Consider the following 20,929-nt stretch of genomic DNA (forward strand, 5'->3'; position numbering starts at 1 on the left):
TGTAATTATTCATGGAAATAAAAAAGTCTTTGTCACTAATAGGCTTCTTGGTGCTTCTTGTAACAGTCTTTATTATTCCTTTCTACATAATTTTCTATTGATGAGGTGAAAAAAAGCTCTCCTCTGCTTTTGAGAGAGAAAAGGTAATTGTTCTTTTTTCACATTTACCAATGCTTGTTGCGTTCCTTATGTGTTTAAAGGACAAGGATGCAGAAAATTATGTTATTGATGGCATCACCATGGCAACGGTTCTTTAGAATAACACATTCTGGCATTGTTATTCTGGACACACACAAAAAAGGGGGACTTTCTTTTAAGCACAAACAGATTGTGCCCCTTTTAAATGCACCCATGAACTTTGCTTTTCTGAAGATTTACACACTGGTTTTGGGTAGAAAGGATTCCAACATCATTTACCTCTCTGTGTACATCACATTATGGTGCTAAAGAAAAACTACTTTGAAAAAGCCAGTGGTTTAAAGAGACACAGTATGGGAAGGGTACATAAACATTTCTTTGATCAGAAGAACAAAAACAACTTGAAAGAATTTTGAAAATTTATGAGCTCTACCACCAGAACCCTCTAAATAATCAATCAAGGGGCAGAAGAGAGTGGAGAAGGGCCAAACCCTCTGAAATTACTGAAATAGTTAGCTCTGGTTAAATTAGCATTTGCCCACACTAGTACTGTACAGCTTAATAAGTTTAGACTGCAAATCTAATGGCCCCAATTATAGCAGTTCGCAAAAGTGCTTACCTTTCATATGCAACATTCCACTCTCTTCATGTGTTGACATCCCACTATATATAGTAAGCTACTTTTGCACAATATCACTGTATTCGCTCTTGGCTCAGTTGTGATTTCATAGTGCTGAGCTATTTTATTTTTCCAAAACTCATCAAATGGTGTATTTCTTTAAAGGAACAAAGTAAAGCATTGAAACTAGAGATGGGCCTGAAATCTGTTATCCAATACATTTCCTTATCCCTGAATTCTGGGGAAATTGGGAGTTAACTCACTGGATCCAAAAATGTGATGGCAATTTTGGTTCCAGGTTATATCCAAAATAGGAAGGGACCTATTTTCTGAATACAGTTCAAGATGGTGGAAATCATGTTAGAACAGCTGATTTCATGAGATTTTCAACAGTCAAGATATTGATATTAATTTAAATTTTGCAAAAATAAATTTAAATCCTGGATTTTGGCATCACTGCATGTGGATCCTACCTCAGATTCAGCTGGAAACCTGAGCTTTGAACCTGGCCCAAAAACTGAATCTGATGTTGAGCTGAACTCCATTTCTTTGACCCATCTCTAAATAAAACAAATGAAACCCTGTAACATTGATGAAATGGCTAAGGACATATTTTAAAAAAAAATTGCGGGTGGGAGGATTAGCTACAGACAGACAGATTATCCATGAAGGTTCAGACACTTTGCAATGCACTGTCAGCAGGATCTGGCCGTAGAACCAGAATATGTGGCCTGGGAGGATCATCCCATTATAGGAGAATCCTCTGGTTATGCAGAGCCAGTGTAGAGGCTGTGATGGTGGGTCTCCCTCCTGCTGTGGGAGGGTGTGGCTAGAGGCAAGGTGCCAATCTCTAGCTGGTGTTTTGGCCCTTTGGACCGTTAGCAGCAGCATAAATTAGAGCACCCTATCCTGCGGGACCAGCCTCCACACACAGCAGCCCAGGATTTGGAGAGTACAAAGATGAGCTTTACGCCACTTTTGTACATGCACACATAGGTGCCAACTCTATAGGTGCTCCAGCCCTGGAGCACCCATGGGAAAAAAAATGGGTGCTCAGCACCCACCAGTTACCCGCCAATCAGCTGTTCAGCAGGCCCCACCAATCAGCTGTTTGGCAGCGGGCAGTGCTGGGGGAGGCAGAGTGAGGGCAGGGTGCACTTGGGGGAGAGGGTGGAGCAGGAACAGGAGTGGGAAGAGGCGGAGTGAGCGCGGGGCCTTGGGATGAGAAGAGATGCAGTGAGGGTGGGGCCTTGGGAAAAGGGGGGAAGTGGGAGCGGGGCCTCAGGGCAGAGCAGAGGTGGAACACCTATCCGGAAAAAGGAGAGGCAGCCCCTGTGTGTGCACATGCATTCACAACTTGTGCTGTGTGTTCTTTGACTGTAGCTGAGGATCTGACCCAGCCTTATGATGTTCTATATGGGGAGAGGAAGAGACTTGGGTCCTACCTTAAAAATTCTTGAAGAGTTTTCAACTGCTGCATTTGTAAGGGGTACTTTGGTCGGTTGCACATCCCCATATTAGAGCTATGTACACCAATTCCCCATAGTGATAAATACCAGTGTTGGAGCGTTTCTTGTGGCTGAGGGAAGATGTGTGGGGTTGAAGGGACATTGCCTGAGTGACATTTGCTAGGGACATTCTGCTTCCAAAATCTTGAAAGAGGCAGAATGATGCTGAGGCAGTGTTGGAGAGATGCAAATTTAGAAGATGCAGCATGCAGGCTGATGAGAGGAAGGGAAAGAGAGACAATTGTACCAGGATCCTGAGCTGCCCTCCCCAGTCCCCTCCCCCCACCCAAAGTCTGTAACTGGTATTAAAACTGAGAGGGAGTGGGGCTCCAGCAAACATGATGTACTAGGCCCCCAAATTTCTCTCAGTGGATCTACATGCCCTTCCCTCTCTCTCCTCTCCCCACCTTCCCCCCCTCCTCCCCCACCGCTGTCAGTCAATCAACAGGGAAAGAATGAGGGACTGGCCATGTTCCCACCGGATCTAGACTTAGTCTCTTTGGAGAGTATAATGCCTCTGCCCTTGCTATCATTCACATGAACCTTGAACCCAAGGAGTGAAATTCATCCTTGTGCTGACCTTCTCTAAAGGGGTATATTTTGTCCAAGGTTCCAAGATTCAGTCTGTTTACTTCTTGCTTCCCTGGTGAGGAAGAGATTCCCCTTCCCCATCGCCAAAAATATCTGGCATTACAAAAGCAGATTAAAATGAGTGGCACTGCAGATACAAAATGGAGCATGAGAAAATAGAAGTCTGATTTGTGGGACACTAGTTGCTTTGCTTCTTTGTAAAGCCATGAAGTATCTCAGCTACCAAAGCTAAAGTGACACTTGTTTTGGTTGAGACAGATAACCTATTGACCAAGAAAGATTTCTAAAAGGGACAACTTCCTTCCTTCCTTGCCACTGAATTGTCCTCCCAATCCCCATCACCAGCCAGATACTGGCTACCCGTGCATGGGTTTGTAAATTAGGCAAAATTAAGGCTGGTTTTCTTGAGCTGAGCAGTCAGGGGTTTGTTTTGCAAAAAACAAGGCTAAAGGCTGGTTTAAGCTTAGATCTTGGTCCCATTTCAGCCCCTTGAGTTTGCAGGGGAAGAAGTTGGTTCGATTTGGCCTCTGCTCTACATTACCCATAGGACAATGGATAGCCTTGGTGTTTTCTAAAGCAACACCACATTTGTAAGTTACTTATCCACATTCTCTATAATTTAGTCTTAGGATGTATGTGTCTTGTGGCATGTCTTTTCATGCTGTTGATGTAAAAGGAAACTTGGAAAAAATCTATGGCATCTATTAAACTTTCACCAGCCATCAACACAAAGTACTTAGAAATGTCTTTTGGCATTTGTTCATTATACAAAAATTATCTCATAGAAACAACATCACTAAAGTCAGTTTTCTGAGGAATAGATTTGTACGGTCATAGGAGACTGTTTGACTTGGGTAATGTAACGCCTTAGTAGGGAATATCTGCAAGTCAAAGCCCTGGGAGAAGTTTTCTTGTCTACAGAAGTAGACATGCATTATGAGTAAGTTCTCGGTGCAACACAGATGTTGCTAAGATAGCTCTTCCATTAATAATTTACAAAGAAATGCACACGCCCAATCCACAGTTGTCCCTTGTGGCTCCATTAGTGATAACCGGTGTCAGTTAAAGCTAAACAAGAACTAAAATAAGAAATCTACTTTAACCTGTTGTATTGCAAAAAATATTTGCCTCACAGCTTATTCAAATAAGCAAGACTGAGAGTAAGGATCCTAACTAAGTAGCCCTGTTTTCAAAGGTGCTGATTATGCACAGACACACTATATATTTTTACATGATGACAGGTGGCATAAAAGTTTTACTGGCGTGAGTTCGGGATAAGTTATGGAGGTCATCCCAAGCAAGTGCTGTTAAAACATTTATATCACACCGCAGTATCATGTATTTTGGGTGTGTAACCTATCTTACAGAAAAACTATTCCAGAAATATTTGAGGTTTAAAATATTTTATTGGAATTATTTTTCACATTTCTCTGCCTGCAAAGCAAGGCTGCCTTAGTCTCATGACTCCAGCTGTACAGGCCTCAGAGGGAGAGAGAAATTATAACACAGAACTCTCTTCTTTAAAAAAAAAAAAAAATCTCCTACCTCTTTTTGTTAAACAAATCAGATTGTCATGATTTAAAGTTTTATTAGGGCTGGTTGAAATTTCTCCTTTCAAACTTTTTTTTTTAACAGAAAATTGGGATTTCAACTAAATGAAAATGTTTGTGGCCACGGTCTACTTTCCTTAAAAAATAATTCATTTTTTTCATTGGAAAACTAAAAATGATTCATTTTAGGGGGTGGAGATGATTTTTTGATGGAATGGTGAAATTTTCCCTACTGGAGAAAAAAAGCTATTTTCCAAACTCCTCTATGTCTGATATGTCACAGTCTTCCAGGATAAGAAATAAGTACAGAAGACCTTTGAAAAAGAGAGAGCAGGCAGGGTTCCCAGGTCCCTAGTAAGAGATACTCCTCTTTCTATTTCCAAAGGTGCCTGAGATATTAGACCCAAAGGATAAAATTTTCAAAAGTAACCCCTGATTTTGGTACCCATCCTGAGGCACCTTGGGCCTTGTTGTGAATACTGTGTATCATCCAGCAATTGGAGTTCGAATGGCTCCCAACGGTGCTGTGGCTTTGTGTACTGAGAAGCCAAGGCAACAGGACTGTAGGGAGCCACATGACCATATTCCAAGGCATTGGTGCTTCAGCTCCTCCAGCGCACCAGGAAGGAGTTGGGTGGGAAATTTTCAAACATAGAAACTGGATTCCTCCCCCAGACCTCTCCCACAGCCCTTCTTCTCTCCAGTCCTGGGACGCTTCTCTTTACAGCCCTCCTTTGTGTGGAGTAACATAGCATGAATCCCCACAGTGCATAACCTGTGAAACATTTTGTCTCCTTGCTATCACATGTAAGGAATGGTCACCAAGTTGCAATCTAAAGATTAAACAAGAGTAGCGTAAGCCAGCCAGCCGTTCTGGGGTTTGTTTTCATATTTTATTTTAAATCTCTTTATGTGAGCCTAGCGCTCCTGGAAGGTGCCAAATAGGCAGCCCCAGAGACTCAGCTATTTATTCACAGAATAGGTATAGTGTTGGCAGCAGCAGTCCTAGCTTCCCGGCACTACCATGGTAAATTTGCCTCTGCATCTATGTGTGAGAGGGTAATTCAGTACTAGATCTCTCCACTAAGACTACTGATAAGGATGTCAGTTGGCACCAACTCCTAGCAGTATTGTGGTGTGAGAACTGGTTTGAGATTGCCAACAGCCATCACCTGGTGATAACATTCAGTCACTGCTGAATTGGCTTGAATTGGAACCTGTGTAGTCAGACATTGCTAACCTGTGGCCTTGATCCCCAAGGGGGTCGCCTTCATTTATGTGGGAGGATATGAACCTGTTTCCTTTCCCGACCTGTTTTTCTGCGGAATGGGATTTGCTCAGTCACTCTTATCATTCTAAGATCCTTAAAATTGCATTTTATTTTACCCTCCCCCCACCCCCAGCTACAGTACCTTTGCAGAATTGCAAATCTTTGCCTTTTGTGCTGACAAGATGAAGTTGTATTTTTTGACACATGCCTATTTTTAAATCTTGAGACAGAACCTGTCTTCATGGCTTGCTGACAGATGTGGTTTTTCTGGCTGCCACTCAGATCAGGAGCATCCTGTCAAGCATAAGATCACAATCTTGTCTGCTGAAGAAGATAACCCTAAGCATGTTTTATTTCTAAACATGTAATTGCTAAACAAACTTGTACGTGTTTGTTTTGTAATGTGCAAGCCATTTTTTTCCTGTATGATGTCCAGGATTTATACTACTTTGTAATGATGGATTTTATTTCCTTAAGTCCATTTGCTCTATAATTTTTTTAAACCTTGCAACTGAGCCCTGGTCTACACTGCGGAGGGAATCGATCTAAGTTACGCAACTTCAGCTGTGTGAATAACATAGCTGAAGTCGACGTACTTAGATCGACTTACCGGGGTGTCTTCACTGCGGTGAGTCGACTGCTGCCGCTCACCCATCAACTCCGCCTGCGCCTCTCGTGGAGCTGGAGTACAGGAGTCGCCGGGAGAGTGCTCGGGGGTCGATTTATCGAATCTAGACTAGACGCGATAAATCGATCCCCGCTGGATCGATCGCTGCCCGCCAATCCAGCGGGTAGTGTAGACATACCCTGAGTAGATATATTGACTGAACCAAGTAGAGCTTTTTTAAAAGCTTTAGATGGAACAAATCAACTTATTCAGAGAATCTTGAAGGAAAAAAGAACCCACTGATTTGACTAACAATGCAAGAAAATATTAGAGCATGAAATAGTTAAATAATTCTTAGTATACTGACACAACATTTCTCATTTAGTTCTATTTATCTGTTCCTAAATGGCTGTATTATGCCTGATGTATTACCCATCATGTCATGATCATCAAATGGAAGTCAGCTGGCCCTGCGTAATCAACTAGATTCCTCCTTTGTTCTTTTCTGCCAAACAAACAAACATGTGTTCCTTTGTTTCCTCACACAGGGCCTGATCCTGGTTTGTGATGAGTGCACCCAAGTATCCCATTGATCACAATGGGATTTGCAGATGCTCTTCACCAGTCAGAATCAAGCCCTTATAAATGGGAAGGAAGGGTCCAGGAGAGCTGAACAAATTACATGGCTCAAATATTAGGGATGAAATGCAGGCCCCATTGAAATCTATGAGAGTTTTGCCATTGACTTTAGTAGGTCTTTTGACATTTTGTTGTTTGGTTAGTTGTTGGTTTTGTTTCAGGGCATCATTTTCAGGTTGAAAATATTAAGGACAAATTTTCAGTAATAGGTGCTTGAGTTGAGTATGTCAAACAGGTGCATGGAGGTGTGGATGGTCAGTTGGGTGCCCCCAAAAAGCAATTAAATTCACAACATGGATAAACAGATCCATATTCCATTAATCATTTTGGACCTGCAGCTGTGTATTTTGTATATTCAATTACTTGTTCTGCTTGTTTATGCTCATGTAAGCATATTTTCCTTTCATGATGTAGGAGTCTGCATGACAAGCTTTCTTGAAAAATACTCACTAGTCAGTGTTCCTGGTTTGATTTGATTTGTTCCCCCAACTCCAGGAACCCCAGGAACTTTATTGAATTCTTTCACAGTGTTCATGATATGTGTAGACCTCCCCCCCCCCACCCCCAATCTCCCCTTCCCCCTACCCACCCTTCTTCTGGTACTCCTCACTGGAAAACTAACCAAGAATGACAAGCTTTTTAGAAATGTTTTTGTTTTGGACACCATCTAATATTTAGGAATATAAGAGTAAAAACCTAATAGGTCACAGAGGTAATAAGTGAAAGAAATATCTAGTTCTGGATACACAAAGGGACACTTAACTTTTAGGTACCTTGAAAATCACTGGGATCCACAAAAGCCTGAGTTATGCACTAAGGCTATCTACACAGTGAATGGGAAGAGACAAGTGCCTGAGAATGAGATCCACAAAAGCCAGCTCACTAGGGCAGCTCACTGCTTAAATTAGCCAATCAGAGATGCTGACAAGAGGTGAGTCCTAAACCCCACCCTTTGTGAAGTTTGGTGTCTAAATCTGGGCTGCGGGGAGGCGCCTGTTTCTGCTAGCAGTTCACAGCCAGGACCCCCCTTTCCTAGAATCAGGTAGCTTAGGCACTTAAGCTGTTCCTTGTGAGAACGGCTTAGGTGCCTGCTTACCCACACAAAATGGTGGAGGCTGCCTCCCTTATCTCCTTTAGCCCAGTGATTAGGGTTCCTCATCCAGGATATGAGATCCAGTTCAATTTCCCTTGCTGCCTGATATGAAAAAGGGATTTGAAAAGAGGAGTTTCCGTCCTCTCAGGTGAGTGCCCCACCCACTGGACTATAGCATGATTCTCACTCAGTCTCTGGCCCAATTGCTATTTAATTAGAGTAGAATGGCTTCAACAGGAAAGATTCAGGGGGATCCACATCCGAATATCCCAGAGTCCAGTGGCTACAGCATTCACTTGAACAATTGAAGATCCCTTCTCATCAGGCAAAGCGGGAAATTGAACTGGGGTCTCCCACCTCCTGGCTGAGTGCTTTAACCACTGAGCTAAAGGTTATAAGGGAGGCCCCCAATCCACCTGGCCATTTTGTGTTGAGTTAGGCATGTTCTCAGCACCATACCAATCAGGCCCCACAGTCAAGATAGACAGAGAAGCGCTTGTCTTCAGCTGATGTGAAAGCTGATGCATAGGCAGGACATAGGAGTGGGACATTGGCCTGGGGCAATGGTGTGCATACCCAGAGGCAGGAACTTAGGCACCTAGGGAAATTTTACAGCAAAACTTTGGGTGCTGTTAGTGAGTTTAGGCACCTATAGCTTCGGCATCAGCCGAGCAGGGATTTTGTGGATTGCAGTGGTGCCTAGTGAGGGATCTGGCCCCCAGTTGCTATCAGGGCCATGAAGTATCCGGTACTAAACCAATACAAAATACTTGATCCTAACCAGAAAGCCAAAACTGGGTAACTTTTTTTTCAGCAATCTTCTAAACCTACTAATTATCATTAGTAACAGTTTCAAAGCCAGCCACACATGGATCCCCTGCCCAGACTGAGGTCATTACCAACATGAAATGGCATAACTGGGAAACAAGTAGCAAAATAAATACAACAAAATAAAATATCAACCAGCATTAGTGCCATGATGGTTTTGGTTATACTTTATATTAAGGATACATTTATAAGTAGCTTCTAATGGGTAATAAATTATTAATAGTTATTTTAATACATGGTTAGTTAACTGCTATAGATTGTTACAAAGTCCAAAGTTACAAAGCCAGTGATTTTGCTTATAATCCTGTTTTATCCCCGTCTTCAAGATCTTGTACTGATGTGCTTATAACCTCCTATAACACATACTACTCATGTATGTAACTTGTTTGTAACAGCTATTTATGGACGTAACTTTAATATAATGCATGATCGAGTTTTTTGTCTTTCTTGGTACTAAAGTTAATTAGATGAAAAGAGAAAGAGGCTCAGATTATTCAGTTCCAACAGTTCCATGCAAGCCCATTGGCCCTGATAGTCTACTTTACCATGGAACAGGATACTGCATTATAGTCAATATTCTATGCAGTCTTTCTTATGACAGAATTTTAAAATGCACAGAAAAAGAATTTTAAAGTGCTGTTAAGAGATCTGTGATAACTAAGGGTGCGTCTACAGAGGAATAAGAGACCTGCAGTGTGGGCCGCAGCTGGCCCTGGTCAGTAGGATCAGGTAGATGTTTGGGCTTGGGCTGTAGCCCAGGCTCTGGGACCCTCCTTCCTTATGGGGTCCCAGAACTCAGGCTCCAGCTGAGCCCGAACATCGGCACAACAATTTTACAGTGCCAAAGCCAGAGCCCTGTGATCCCAGCTGACCTGGGCCAGCCGCAGATGTTGAATTGTTGTGTAGACATACCCTAAATGGCAGTGTGGATTAACACACTAGCCCAGGGGTGGGCAAACTTTTTGGCCTGAGGGCCACATGGGGGTTGTGCAACTGTATGGAGGGCCAGGTAGGAAAGGCTGTGCCTCCCCAAACAGCCTGGCCCCTGCCCCCTATCCACCCCCTCCCACTTTCCACCCCCCTCAGAACCGCCAACCCCTCCTCCCCCCCTCCTTGACCCCTGACTGCCCCCTCCCAGGACTCCCACCCCCTATCCAATCCCACCCCCATCCCCTGACAGCCACGACTCCTATCCACACCCCCGCCCCAACCACCCCACCCCCTATCCTACTCCCCCTGCTCCCTATCCCCTGACTGCCCCTCGGGATCCTTTGCCCCTTATCCAACCCCCCCCCCCGCACTCCCCGCCCCCTTACCATGCCAGAGCCAGCCACGCCGCTGCACTGCCCAACAGGAGAGGCAGGCCAGAGCGCTGTCCACATGGCGGTGTGGCTGCAGGGGAGGGGGGACAGCAGGGGAGGGGCCGGGGTCCCCGGCCGGGAGCTCAGGGGCCAGTTAGGTTGGTCCCCTGGGCCGGATGTGGGCCACGGGCCGTAGTTTGCCCACCTCTGCACTAGCCTCTCACTTCTAGGCCCAAATCCAAATCTTTTCTATCTCAGAGACATAAATGAGTATGGTAGTGTCTGTGTAGGTTTTAGCTCATATCACAACCTCTACCACTGTATAGAAACAAAGGGACATGATTGAAAGTCAGGGAAAATCTAGAAGTGTGGTAGTGATGGTGTCTCAGGTCAGGATTAAAATACTAATAACAGATACATTTAAAATTAAATTATAATATTTTTATCCATCAAAAGCACTATTCTGCTACCCACCAACATTGCCAAAAAGCACAGGCTTCACATTTATGTTCTAGTCCGCTAAGTACATACTTACCTGGAGTACTGGAAATTCCTAGAATCAGAAATGTTGATTGGGAGATACTGTTCTCATTACCAGCAGCACATTTGCCCTGAAATTCTTGTTGAAATTTGTAGAAGCCATCATCGGTCATGGTCATGTCTCGTTACTTTTCTGAATTTACCTTATGTATATAAATTTCAGAAGAAGGACACATGTAGTTGATTTTACTTATTAATGCAGTATATCACTGTACTAAAAGGTGTTTGTTTCTTTTACAGGAAAAATAATGACCATGTAATACATTTTGTAGGCAGACAGCAGGTAGAGTTATTTAACAGCTATATCGAATAAAGACACACACATGAAAATAAGGTATTGTTTTATTTTACAGGTGACAGGGAAAAGTCTAGAACCTTCCAGTACTGGGACCTTTTAGTGTTAGGAGAATAAAGTGAAGCCCTTTTGGTGTGCAGATATTCTCTTTCATCTGCATTTAGTCTTTCACTTGACTTGTGAACTGTGACCTTTCAGTTGACCTATGATCTCATAAATTCTGGAAGCTGGTACACACAAATCACTGCAAAAATCAACAAAAGCAGCAAGAAGCAGCTCTTCATGATCAAAACCAGAGTGGAGAAGTTGCATACAAGCAAGGAAAAGGCACAAAGCCTGCAAATGTGTTGGGAAGCAGTGAAAGCTCCATTGGTTGTTTTTGATATTTAAAACTGGACTGGAGAAAACACTAGAGAAAAACTACTGTAGATATAATCCTGCATTGGCTGGAAAATGGACTAGAAGGATTAACTTGGTATTTCCTATCTCTATTCCTTCCAGGTTTCTACAATATATTTTTCAGTTGTAGGAAGGAGCAACACATCAGACCATACTGTGATCTCATTTATGCTAGTGCACTTCCACTGACTTCAATTTGGCCTATGATGATTAAGGATAAAATCTTGGCCTTATTAAATTCAATGGCAAACTCCCGTTTGACTTCATTGGGATCATGATTTGCTCCTTAATGACTATTTTCCTGTTTCTTTCTGTCTCCTAAACTAAAGTCTTAGGGCTAGATTGTGGCAGCTGTTCTACAGCTTGATGTAGGAGGTGGTGCAGAGCAGCTCAGCACGATTTCTGCCAGTGCTGCTCTTTGTGTGTGGGGCGGAGCAATTCACTCCATCCATTAGGATTCATACAGGCCAGTGCAGAGGAGTGGCTGGAATCAAGGCCTCACCTTCTCACTGCTCCTCCTCCTCCTCCTATTTTGGGCAACCTGTTCTCTGGTTGTCAAGGGAAGTCAGAGCAAACAATGCGTCTGCTCCCAAAAGCCCTTAAGGAGCTCTCTAAGGTGCGGGAGGCTTCTTCCATGTCCTTGTGCAGTGAGCCGGAACCTCTCCCAATCTGGCCCTTAAATATAAATAAACTCTGCAGGTCAGGTGGCTGCTAAACTTTAAATCCAAAACAAAAATATAGTTCCTGTGGTGGGGATCTCAACCTTTGTTGTCCATCACAACGTAATAGAGAGATGGCCATATTGGCCGACTTATCTCCCGTTGATGGCACATATCATTCACTTTCTGTATGGAAACATAATATTTTGAAAGTGATTAATATATTTTTAGTTCAAACCTTTTCCGCAGCTTGGACCAGATCTTAGTGAAGAGAGTAACTCATGAATCAATTGCCCGGACAATCTCCACTGCTATTTGCAATCACACATCCCAGTGGCAACTAACTGATACACTAAATACTTTCCTAAAATTAGTTTATCTTTAGCTTTGATCAATATGATTTAGCTACCTAAACTAAAAGAGCCAGCACCGTGTGAACAATCAACTCGGCAAAAACCCAGCAAATGCTTCATATATCTCCAGTGGTTCACAAACCACTGGTATGCAGTGAATATAATACCTTGAATGCTCTTGTAATATACACTAATACTTGGATAAAATTCTCCCTTGAATCTCACTTTGTTCACAAATTGCAATTAATCCTAATCTTAGATTTTCCTGTACATTCCCAGCAATATACAATTCAGCTCTTCCCAACGTGATTTTTAACAATGGCGGATATTCAGTAACTTAGAGCAAATACTGATAATCACTTGCTTCATTAGGCTTCTGTGCTATTAAATATCTACTGTCATCTGTCTAATTCCTCCTCATTTCCTTAGCAAAGTGATTCAATCAGGCATGTGTTATCTTTCCTAGATCCTTTTCTGACCAGAGGGTAGTGTGTCGGAATGCAGTTTGTCAAACACATTGTGTCTGAAATCCTTTGTTGGGGAAGTGTGGGGGAAAGAGATTTTAAATTGCCTCAAACACTTCATCAAGGCCATTCCCAGGTTTTTTTATATCTGCTCATTCAGAAAAACAACCATTCCTTTATGATGTTTTATTCACTTTCTGTTTGCATGTGACTATATGTAATTACAGTACAGTACAACATACATTATACTCTCCAGGGGTATGCATGTTCCACTAAAAGTTATTTTGTATTTTAGCAAGGTTTTAGAATCATAAAGGTGACAACATTTGTGGCTTTAAAGGACATGGGAGAACTTGTCTGTCCTTTCTGCTTGTGGGGGGGAATTGTGGAAAGGTATTGGAGGACTAGCAGCACTTGAGTGATGGTAGCTTAGATCCACACTAGAGTGATTGTGTGAGCAGCTGACAAGTTGTGCCCACTTGAGGTTTAGCTGGTGCCCCCTGAAACACTGGTCACCTTGATTTAAAAGCATCAGCACACGCAGGTTAAGGATATTGGTGTGTGGATGGGACTCGAGTTAACTGCAAAGTGAAGATAAGCCCTTAGAAGCACAAGTCCTGTTGAAAGTCTAAATCTAAATCATCTATAGGGACTTTTGAAAATCCCATGCTTGCACTTTAGGATAATAAAAAGAAAGCTGATCCATAGTGTCCCCTGGCTCTTAAGCATCATAGGATGGTTGGTATGCCATTATATGTTATACACAGAGAGAGAATGAAATAGTGGGCTTGCTGGGGAATGACTACATTTCTGGCAAAGAAAGAGAATGAAAGGAGATTTATAGTATATAAAAAAGAGAGAGAAATATCCATGCATCCATCCAAATATAAAATGCATAAACATAATCCTTAGTGGATTCACCACTTGAAAAATAGCTCTCTGAGAATTTCAGAAACCTTGACAGACAAAAAAACCCCAAAACCTGGGCCTCTAATTGTAAAACTTTTTACCAAAAAGAAAAAAGAAAAAAAAAGGCAGTGGGTTTAGTCATTCAGTTCAGATAACCACCTTTGAGCCAGGAAACTCCATGGGATTGACCTTTCTGAATTTCCTCTGCATTCTTCCATTGGGAAGCAGGGTTTGCAACCCTCATCATGTGGTGAAAAATTAGGATCTGGCCCCCAGGAATCCACAAGAAGTACAGGGTCCTGCAGCACCTCTTATGGCTCTCCACTGGCTCTGGTCCCTGGTACCCTGCCTCCATCCCAAAGGAGCTATACTACTAGGTCTTCCCCTTCTAGGCCTTCTATGGTGTGCATGAATTTATATAGGTGTAAACGCACACAACTTCAGTCTGTGGTGTAAATTTCACAGCCTCTCCATTTTATTGCAAAACTGTATTCTCTTTTCTTTGAACATTTACAGTATATGAAAGATTCTTGAAAAGTAGATCATTTAATGTTATAAACTTGGAAAGGAACAAAAATGATTAAGTGTTTCAATACTCACTACATTCTGTTAAATGTTCAAAATACATATGGCTGCAAGGATACAAATTCCAGTGGGCTCTGATAGTTCTAATTTCTTTTTAAATTCTGTGCAGTTTCTTTACCTACTCATGTAATCTGTCACTAAAAACTTTAAATTATATAGTCACAAAAATAACCACATTAATGTGATGTATAAGTCTGAAGTGTAGGTGTAATGGATCCCAGTGGATGCTTGTTTTGTAATTTATGGTGCTCATATGTTGATTTTAAACCCTTATTGCTATAGCATTCATTTGCCTAATGGGACACTCTCCAGATGGAAGATAAAAATTACGCTGACAGTGGAACAATGGACCTGTGAAATTGATTAGAGTTAATCTGCAATGGGATTTTTTTCAGTACTTGTGTTTTTTCTCTCTCTCTTTCTCTCTCTCTTTCTCTCTTTACAGAGGGTATGAACTGTATGAACAAAGATCACGGGTGTGCACATATCTGCCGGGAGACGCCCAAAGGTGGGGTTGCCTGTGAATGTAGGCCTGGCTTTGAGCTTGCCAAAAACCAGAAGGACTGCAAATGTAGGTAGATGGAGACTAAATATCAAATGCCCCAACATGTCTTATTTTCCACATTGCTATTATTTTCCAGAGATAAAGAAATCAGCTAGGCTTTGGCCAGAGGTGATTCAGACTCTATCAAGACCATTAAAGTGTGTTCTTTTTGTGAAGTACTTATTTGGGGGAGGGTGAAAAGTTTTTTAGGAGTACATCCTCAAAAGAGATTGGTCTAATATCAAACCTTCAAACTGAACTCCCCTGAATAAATACTGGGGCAATTCAGATCCAACTTTGAAATTTACAGTTCAGCACCATTTCTTATCTTGAACAGAGGAAATGGGAAGGTGGGAGAAGATGTTTTGTTTTTGAGGGGAGAGGGCAGGGAAAGGGGATGGGGGCAGGGGAAGAGGCACTTAATCCTAACTGTATTTAGAAAGCAAAAACATCCACTATAAATGAATGCATATCATTAGGATTCTATCTTACAAGACAGTCATGTTCTCTTGAAGTGGCATTGAAGCATTAGAGCCATAAAATGAAGTGCACCTACTTTTCATATTTAAAAGACAGAAAGGTTTTCAGTAGTATTGGTTGCATTGACATGGACTACTGCCTTTGGTATTACTAGGAAGGCACATGGCCATATCATACATGACATTCTTGAATACCATATTTTAGATGATGGAACACAAGCATGTCACCCAGTGCAATTGGGAGCATAGGATTTTCCATACAGGGTAAGACAATTGATCCTTCTGTAAGAGCCTTATCCACAGCCTGCTGAAGTCAATGGAAGTCTTTCTATTGACTCTAGTTGGCCTTCAATTAGGCACTAATACCTTAACTTGCCTCCCTAACTCCCTAGAAGTTTTGGAAGGGATCAAGGGACACAGAATTGCTGTTATATTTCTTTAATGCTTTATGGAATAAAATGCCAAAAAGGACCATCTGGTTTCCCCTTTAGGGTGATATTTTTGCCATGATCTTTGCTCCACCTTAACCTCTTTCTTCATGCGACCTCCCTTGGTTACATGTGATAAGCAATATTTTTCTGAGTGTAAAGAAAAAGATTATCTTTGAATGTCACTGAGAAGTGCCACAGATTAATGCACATGTTATCAATATTTTAAGGAAAAATAAGAGCACACATTAAAAAAAAAATTAGTGTTCTAGTAGAGTTTTAAATGTGTTTTGTTAACTGACTATGTGCAATCAGAATTTAAGATGGAGATTAACTTTACTTAATAATTATGCTTGTATTACCTGTTTGCACATATCTGTATGTTCCTAGTGGAATATTTGAGCCTTCATCGGTGGAAGATGGTGATAGGAGAATTGGGGCCTCTGCCAGTTTCATATTACTAGGCACATCACAATTCAGATGAACAAAAGACTTGAATTTATTCAGTGCCCTGCAGAGTTCAAAATGTAGTTTGAGTTATAGTGAATTTTTTAGATCCCTAACCAGGGGCCCTGAGTCTTCCACAGCCACAGAATTTGTTGCAGAATCCTCATCCCCATTTGCTGCAGAAATGTGCTCAGAATCCTATAAAAACTTTTTACTTCTAGCCCTTCTGAGTGTGAACTGAGCACAAACCAATACAGTGATATCTGTATGAGTAGTGAGACAACCTGAAACAGTAACTCTGAGAGGAATGAGCTGGTTCATTTATCTCTATGAAAGTCCAATACTGAAATGTAATGAGGATTTAAATGTTAATATTTGTAACAGTTTCATCATTGCAATCATTTGAATGAATTGGCTGAATCCTGAGCTGCGCCTTTTTCAGCACTAAGTGCAGCTGAGTCAAGGAGCTGCAAAAGAGAGATTTGCACCTTGGTCATCCTACATTAGCTCTGGCACCATCATAGATTAGAGCAGCCTTGGGGTTGGTCTAAAGAATTCTGGCTTGTATTAGTCCCCTAAAGGCCATTTATGCTGATCAGGGATTACCAGGACATGCCACATCCCTTCCTGCTGCTGACCTTAGCTTTAATATTAGGGCTAACTGGGAGTGGATGGCACAGAGGCAGTAGAACAAGAGGTGATTTCCCCCACACTGGGTGAATTGGATAAGCATATTGGATGGCATTTTTGCAAGCAATCTATATATGACCTAAATCTGCTTCAAGTCAAGTTGTGTGTGTGTATGCAAATTATATGCAAATTATATTAAAGGAATGTTGAGGTTGAGAAGTCAGGCATTCAAAATTTAGGAAATGCCCATGCCATCCTAATTTAGCCCCTTGTGTGTATGCATTATGATACAGTTTTTAATTACATCATCAAAGAGATTTTTTTTCCACAGGACTCCTGCCTCATTCAGTGCATAAGATGGTTGGTGCTCACTGAGTATTTTGTTTTATCCTCACAGTTCAATGTGTGGACCTGTACATTATACAAACCCTGCTCTGAAGACAGAATTATTCATTTCTTCATGGGCTTTTCTGTGTCATTTATCATTGTGATATCTGAGTGCTTCACAAACATTAATGAATTTATCTCCACCACACCTCTGTGAGGTAAAGTGATATTATAGCTCCGTTTTACAGATGGGAATCTGAGACACAGAGAGTAATGTCAAAAGTGTCCACCAGTTTTGCATGCCCAATTTGAGACATGCAGGGCCTGGATTTAGAGTACTTGGTATTTTGTAGCACTAAATATGTTCCAAGTACAGTTCCCAATTACTTAATTTGCATCTGTAAGTGCTCAGCCTCATGTTTCTCAAGTTGGGCACCCAGAAAATTAGGAACACATAAGTAGTGACCATCTGTGAAAAGTTTGGTAGTGACTTGCCAAACATCATATAGGAACTCTGTTGCAGAGGCAGGGATAGAATCCAGTTCTTCAGCGTGGCATTCAACTTCCTTAGTCATGAGACCTTCCTTTCTCTTTCTGCAGTCCCCTGCCTACTCATTACACACTTACCGGCTTCTGCAACAAACGAGGCAGGAGTTCTACAAACCACAGCCATCACTGCACAACCTGAATTCATCACCTGAGTGGATCCCGCCTGTGCATGGAATGAGGCAGGGTCCCGTGGGAAAAGAAGTATGTGATTATGTAATTAAAATATCATAATACATAGACACGAGAGGCTCAATTTAAGTTACATGAGCAACCTTAAATCTGGCATTTCCTAATTTCTGAATGTTTGACTTTGCAACCTAAACACACTTTCAGTGTAGGTTTTTTAAAATGTAATGCCCTAGGTTTTAAAAAATGGTGACTGAAAGAACAAAAAATCCATCATGTGGAATCATACTTGCCACTGTACAGGTCATCAGCAGGTTGACCCTTTAGATCAGAGGTGGGCAAACTACGGCCCACGGGCCACATCCGGCCCACGGGACCTTCCTGTCTGGCCCCTGAGCTCCTGGCCCAGGAGGCTAGTCCCCAGAGCCCCCTCCTGCTGTTCCCCCTCCCCCACTAGCGCAACACTCTGGGCGGCCGGGTAGCACAGTTGCAGAGCCACGGCCTGACCCAGTGCTCTGGGCAGCGCGGCTGTAGTGCCGCCAGCCACCGGTGCTCCAAGCAGCGCGCTAACGGGGCGGGGAGCAGGAGATGTTGGATAGAGAGCAGGGTAGTTGGGGGGGTGGTCGGGGGAGGGGGTGTGGATAGAGGTCGGGGCGATCAGAGGCCAGGGAACAGGGTAGTTGGATGGGGCAGCGGTCCCGGGGAGCAAGTCAGGAATGAAAGGGGGGGTTGGATGGGGCAGCAAGGGGCAGTCAGGGGTGGGGAGTCAGGGGGTGCTCAGGGGACAAGGAGCAGGGGGTGGTAGATGGGGTAGGAGTCCCAGAGGTACCGTAAGGGGGCAAGAAGTGGGGGGGTCGGATAGGAGGCAGGGGCCAGGCCACGCCTGGCTGTTTGGGGAGACAGCCTCCCCTAACTGGCCCTCCAGACAATTCTGGAAACCCAATGTGGTCCTCAGGCCAAAAAGTTTGCCCGCCCCTGCTTTAGATCCACCACACAGACCTCTGCCATTTGAACTAAAGGAGTAACTGACAGCAATAGTAGGTGGTCATCCTCTGTTAGGACCACCCACCAGAGTGGCATCAGACACACACTTTGCCAGTGAGTTTCACAGATATTTGCTGACATCAGAGGAATGTTGAGATTCAGGAATCTTGGGTTCATTGCCAAGGTCTGGAGAGAAATGTGCTCTATTGAGCACAATCCATTCATCCTCTTTTCCCCTTCAGACTGTTCCTTAGTTTGCCTCCTCTGCGAAGGATCCAGGATGTACCTCTGCACCTCCAGATATACCCCAACAATCCATTGTCTTTGTTTGTAAACAAGATCCGCACCTGTTGTTTATTTCTTCCTGTAAATTTCCTTTCTGGAAGATTTTGCAATCTCTTGGTTACCATTTGGGTCAGTATGCAAACAAGCATCCATTGTGAGACATACAATGCCCAATACCCACCTGAACAGACAGAGAGATGAGTATCTGTTACCTCTTGCTTGAAAAGAATCTGTCTGAGACATGTCACCTCCTGGTTACCTGCTTTAAGAACATAATTTGCAGTACAGGCATGTAACTCCTTAAATATTATCTGCACATACATGTTGCCATGATTATGATGAGCAGTGGGCTACTGGCTCTCAGTAAAGACATGACATGTCATCCTTTAGTGAATTATATGCATATATCTGACCCCAGGGACCCCCTATAAAACTTTATGGACCCTCTGTGCCATCTGCCAGTTGGCACCAACAGGTTCCTGGGTCACAGTCCTATAATGAAAAGTGTTGGGCAACCTTAACTATATAGACAACTTTACCTGCACCCACCTTTAACGACTTCGCTGAGAGCAGACTTAGGCCAGTGCACGAGTACTTTCAAACATGCTACCCAATATGTTTACTCTACAAATCAAAACCTTCTCCCACGCCTTCCAGGACCCTCCAGCTTCCCCTGAGAACGTTGTGGTGCAGTTAGGTACTGTCAATACAAAAATCTGCAGAACGTTGAAAATTTGGGGCAGAATAAAATAAATTTAATATCAATATTAGTAAAACAAGCCATGCTGTACTCCTAGCTTTATTCATTGCACATTGTATTCAATATAAAACTCCTTTTTTTTTTTTTAGTTTATCTGAAGCTGCCACGAATTGCCAATGTGCTGCACCAGCTGTTACAGAAACTCCCAGCACCCAGGCTACAAAATGTAGATCTAGCTTATTGAAAATTACATGGTGTCTTGGCAATAACATACACTTCAGCCACATTTGGTAATAGATAGGGATGTAATTATCCTAATATTTTTTAAATTGTTGGATACTAAATACTAGGTTCAAAATCTGATCAGGTTCTAAATATAAATCCATGTAATAAGGCACACAAAGATATTAATGTGGCTTAAGAGGGTAAGCTGGCTAACTCCTTAAAATAGCTTAAATTCTAAAGCCACTTTAGAGTGTTAAGCTTTAAACTATCCTTGTAACATGCATTTTTGAGGTCACTCTCAGTTCGATTCTGAGTAGCTTGAGAGAGCTCAGAAATGTGTGCAAATCAGATGTGGTTTAGATATTCATCACACATATGTATTAAACATTAAAATAATGTTATTAAGGTTGCAAAAGCAAGCACTCAGAAAAGTTAGGAAATGCCAGAATTAGTGTTGGTCACATACATTTGATTCTGCACTCCCTTACCCGTACCTCGTGTGTGTATTATGGTACAATCTTTGTATAGAATCAGATACTATTTCCTCCATAAGACTGTTCTTTTTCTTCCAGAAGCTCCTTGTCCCCAGGGAAGGGTATCACAAAAGAGAACAAAATGAATGTTGGGGGGCCATACAGTTACCAGGCAGAATTAAGGTTGCAGAAGCAAGCTGAATTCTAAAGCTTGGTCTACACCAAAGTTAGATCAATGTAAGGCAGCTTACATGACCTATCTGTGTAAGCATCTACACTACAACTTTGCTCCCAGCGGTGTACGTGTATATGTACACAGTGTACGTGTATACTGACCTAATTATTCCACCTCTGCAAGAGGCGTAGCACTTAGATCGATGTAGT

General features: G+C 42.4%; 1 protein-coding gene across 4 annotated transcripts in view; it reads left to right on the forward strand.

Annotated features, from left to right (window-relative positions):
- The window catches only part of SCUBE1 (signal peptide, CUB domain and EGF like domain containing 1), a 295,284-nt gene that overhangs the window by 139,425 nt on the left and 134,930 nt on the right, over nucleotides 1-20,929 (forward strand). For all 4 annotated transcript variants that reach the window (XM_074936783.1, XM_074936793.1, XM_074936801.1 and 1 more), the window contains exon 5: nucleotides 14,794-14,919. In XM_074936783.1, the coding sequence (XP_074792884.1) occupies nucleotides 14,794-14,919 (126 nt within the window). The remainder of the gene's footprint in view (nucleotides 1-14,793; nucleotides 14,920-20,929) is intronic.

This window comes from Natator depressus, chromosome 1 (assembly GCF_965152275.1).
Source record: "Natator depressus isolate rNatDep1 chromosome 1, rNatDep2.hap1, whole genome shotgun sequence".
NCBI lineage: Eukaryota > Metazoa > Chordata > Testudines > Cheloniidae > Natator > Natator depressus.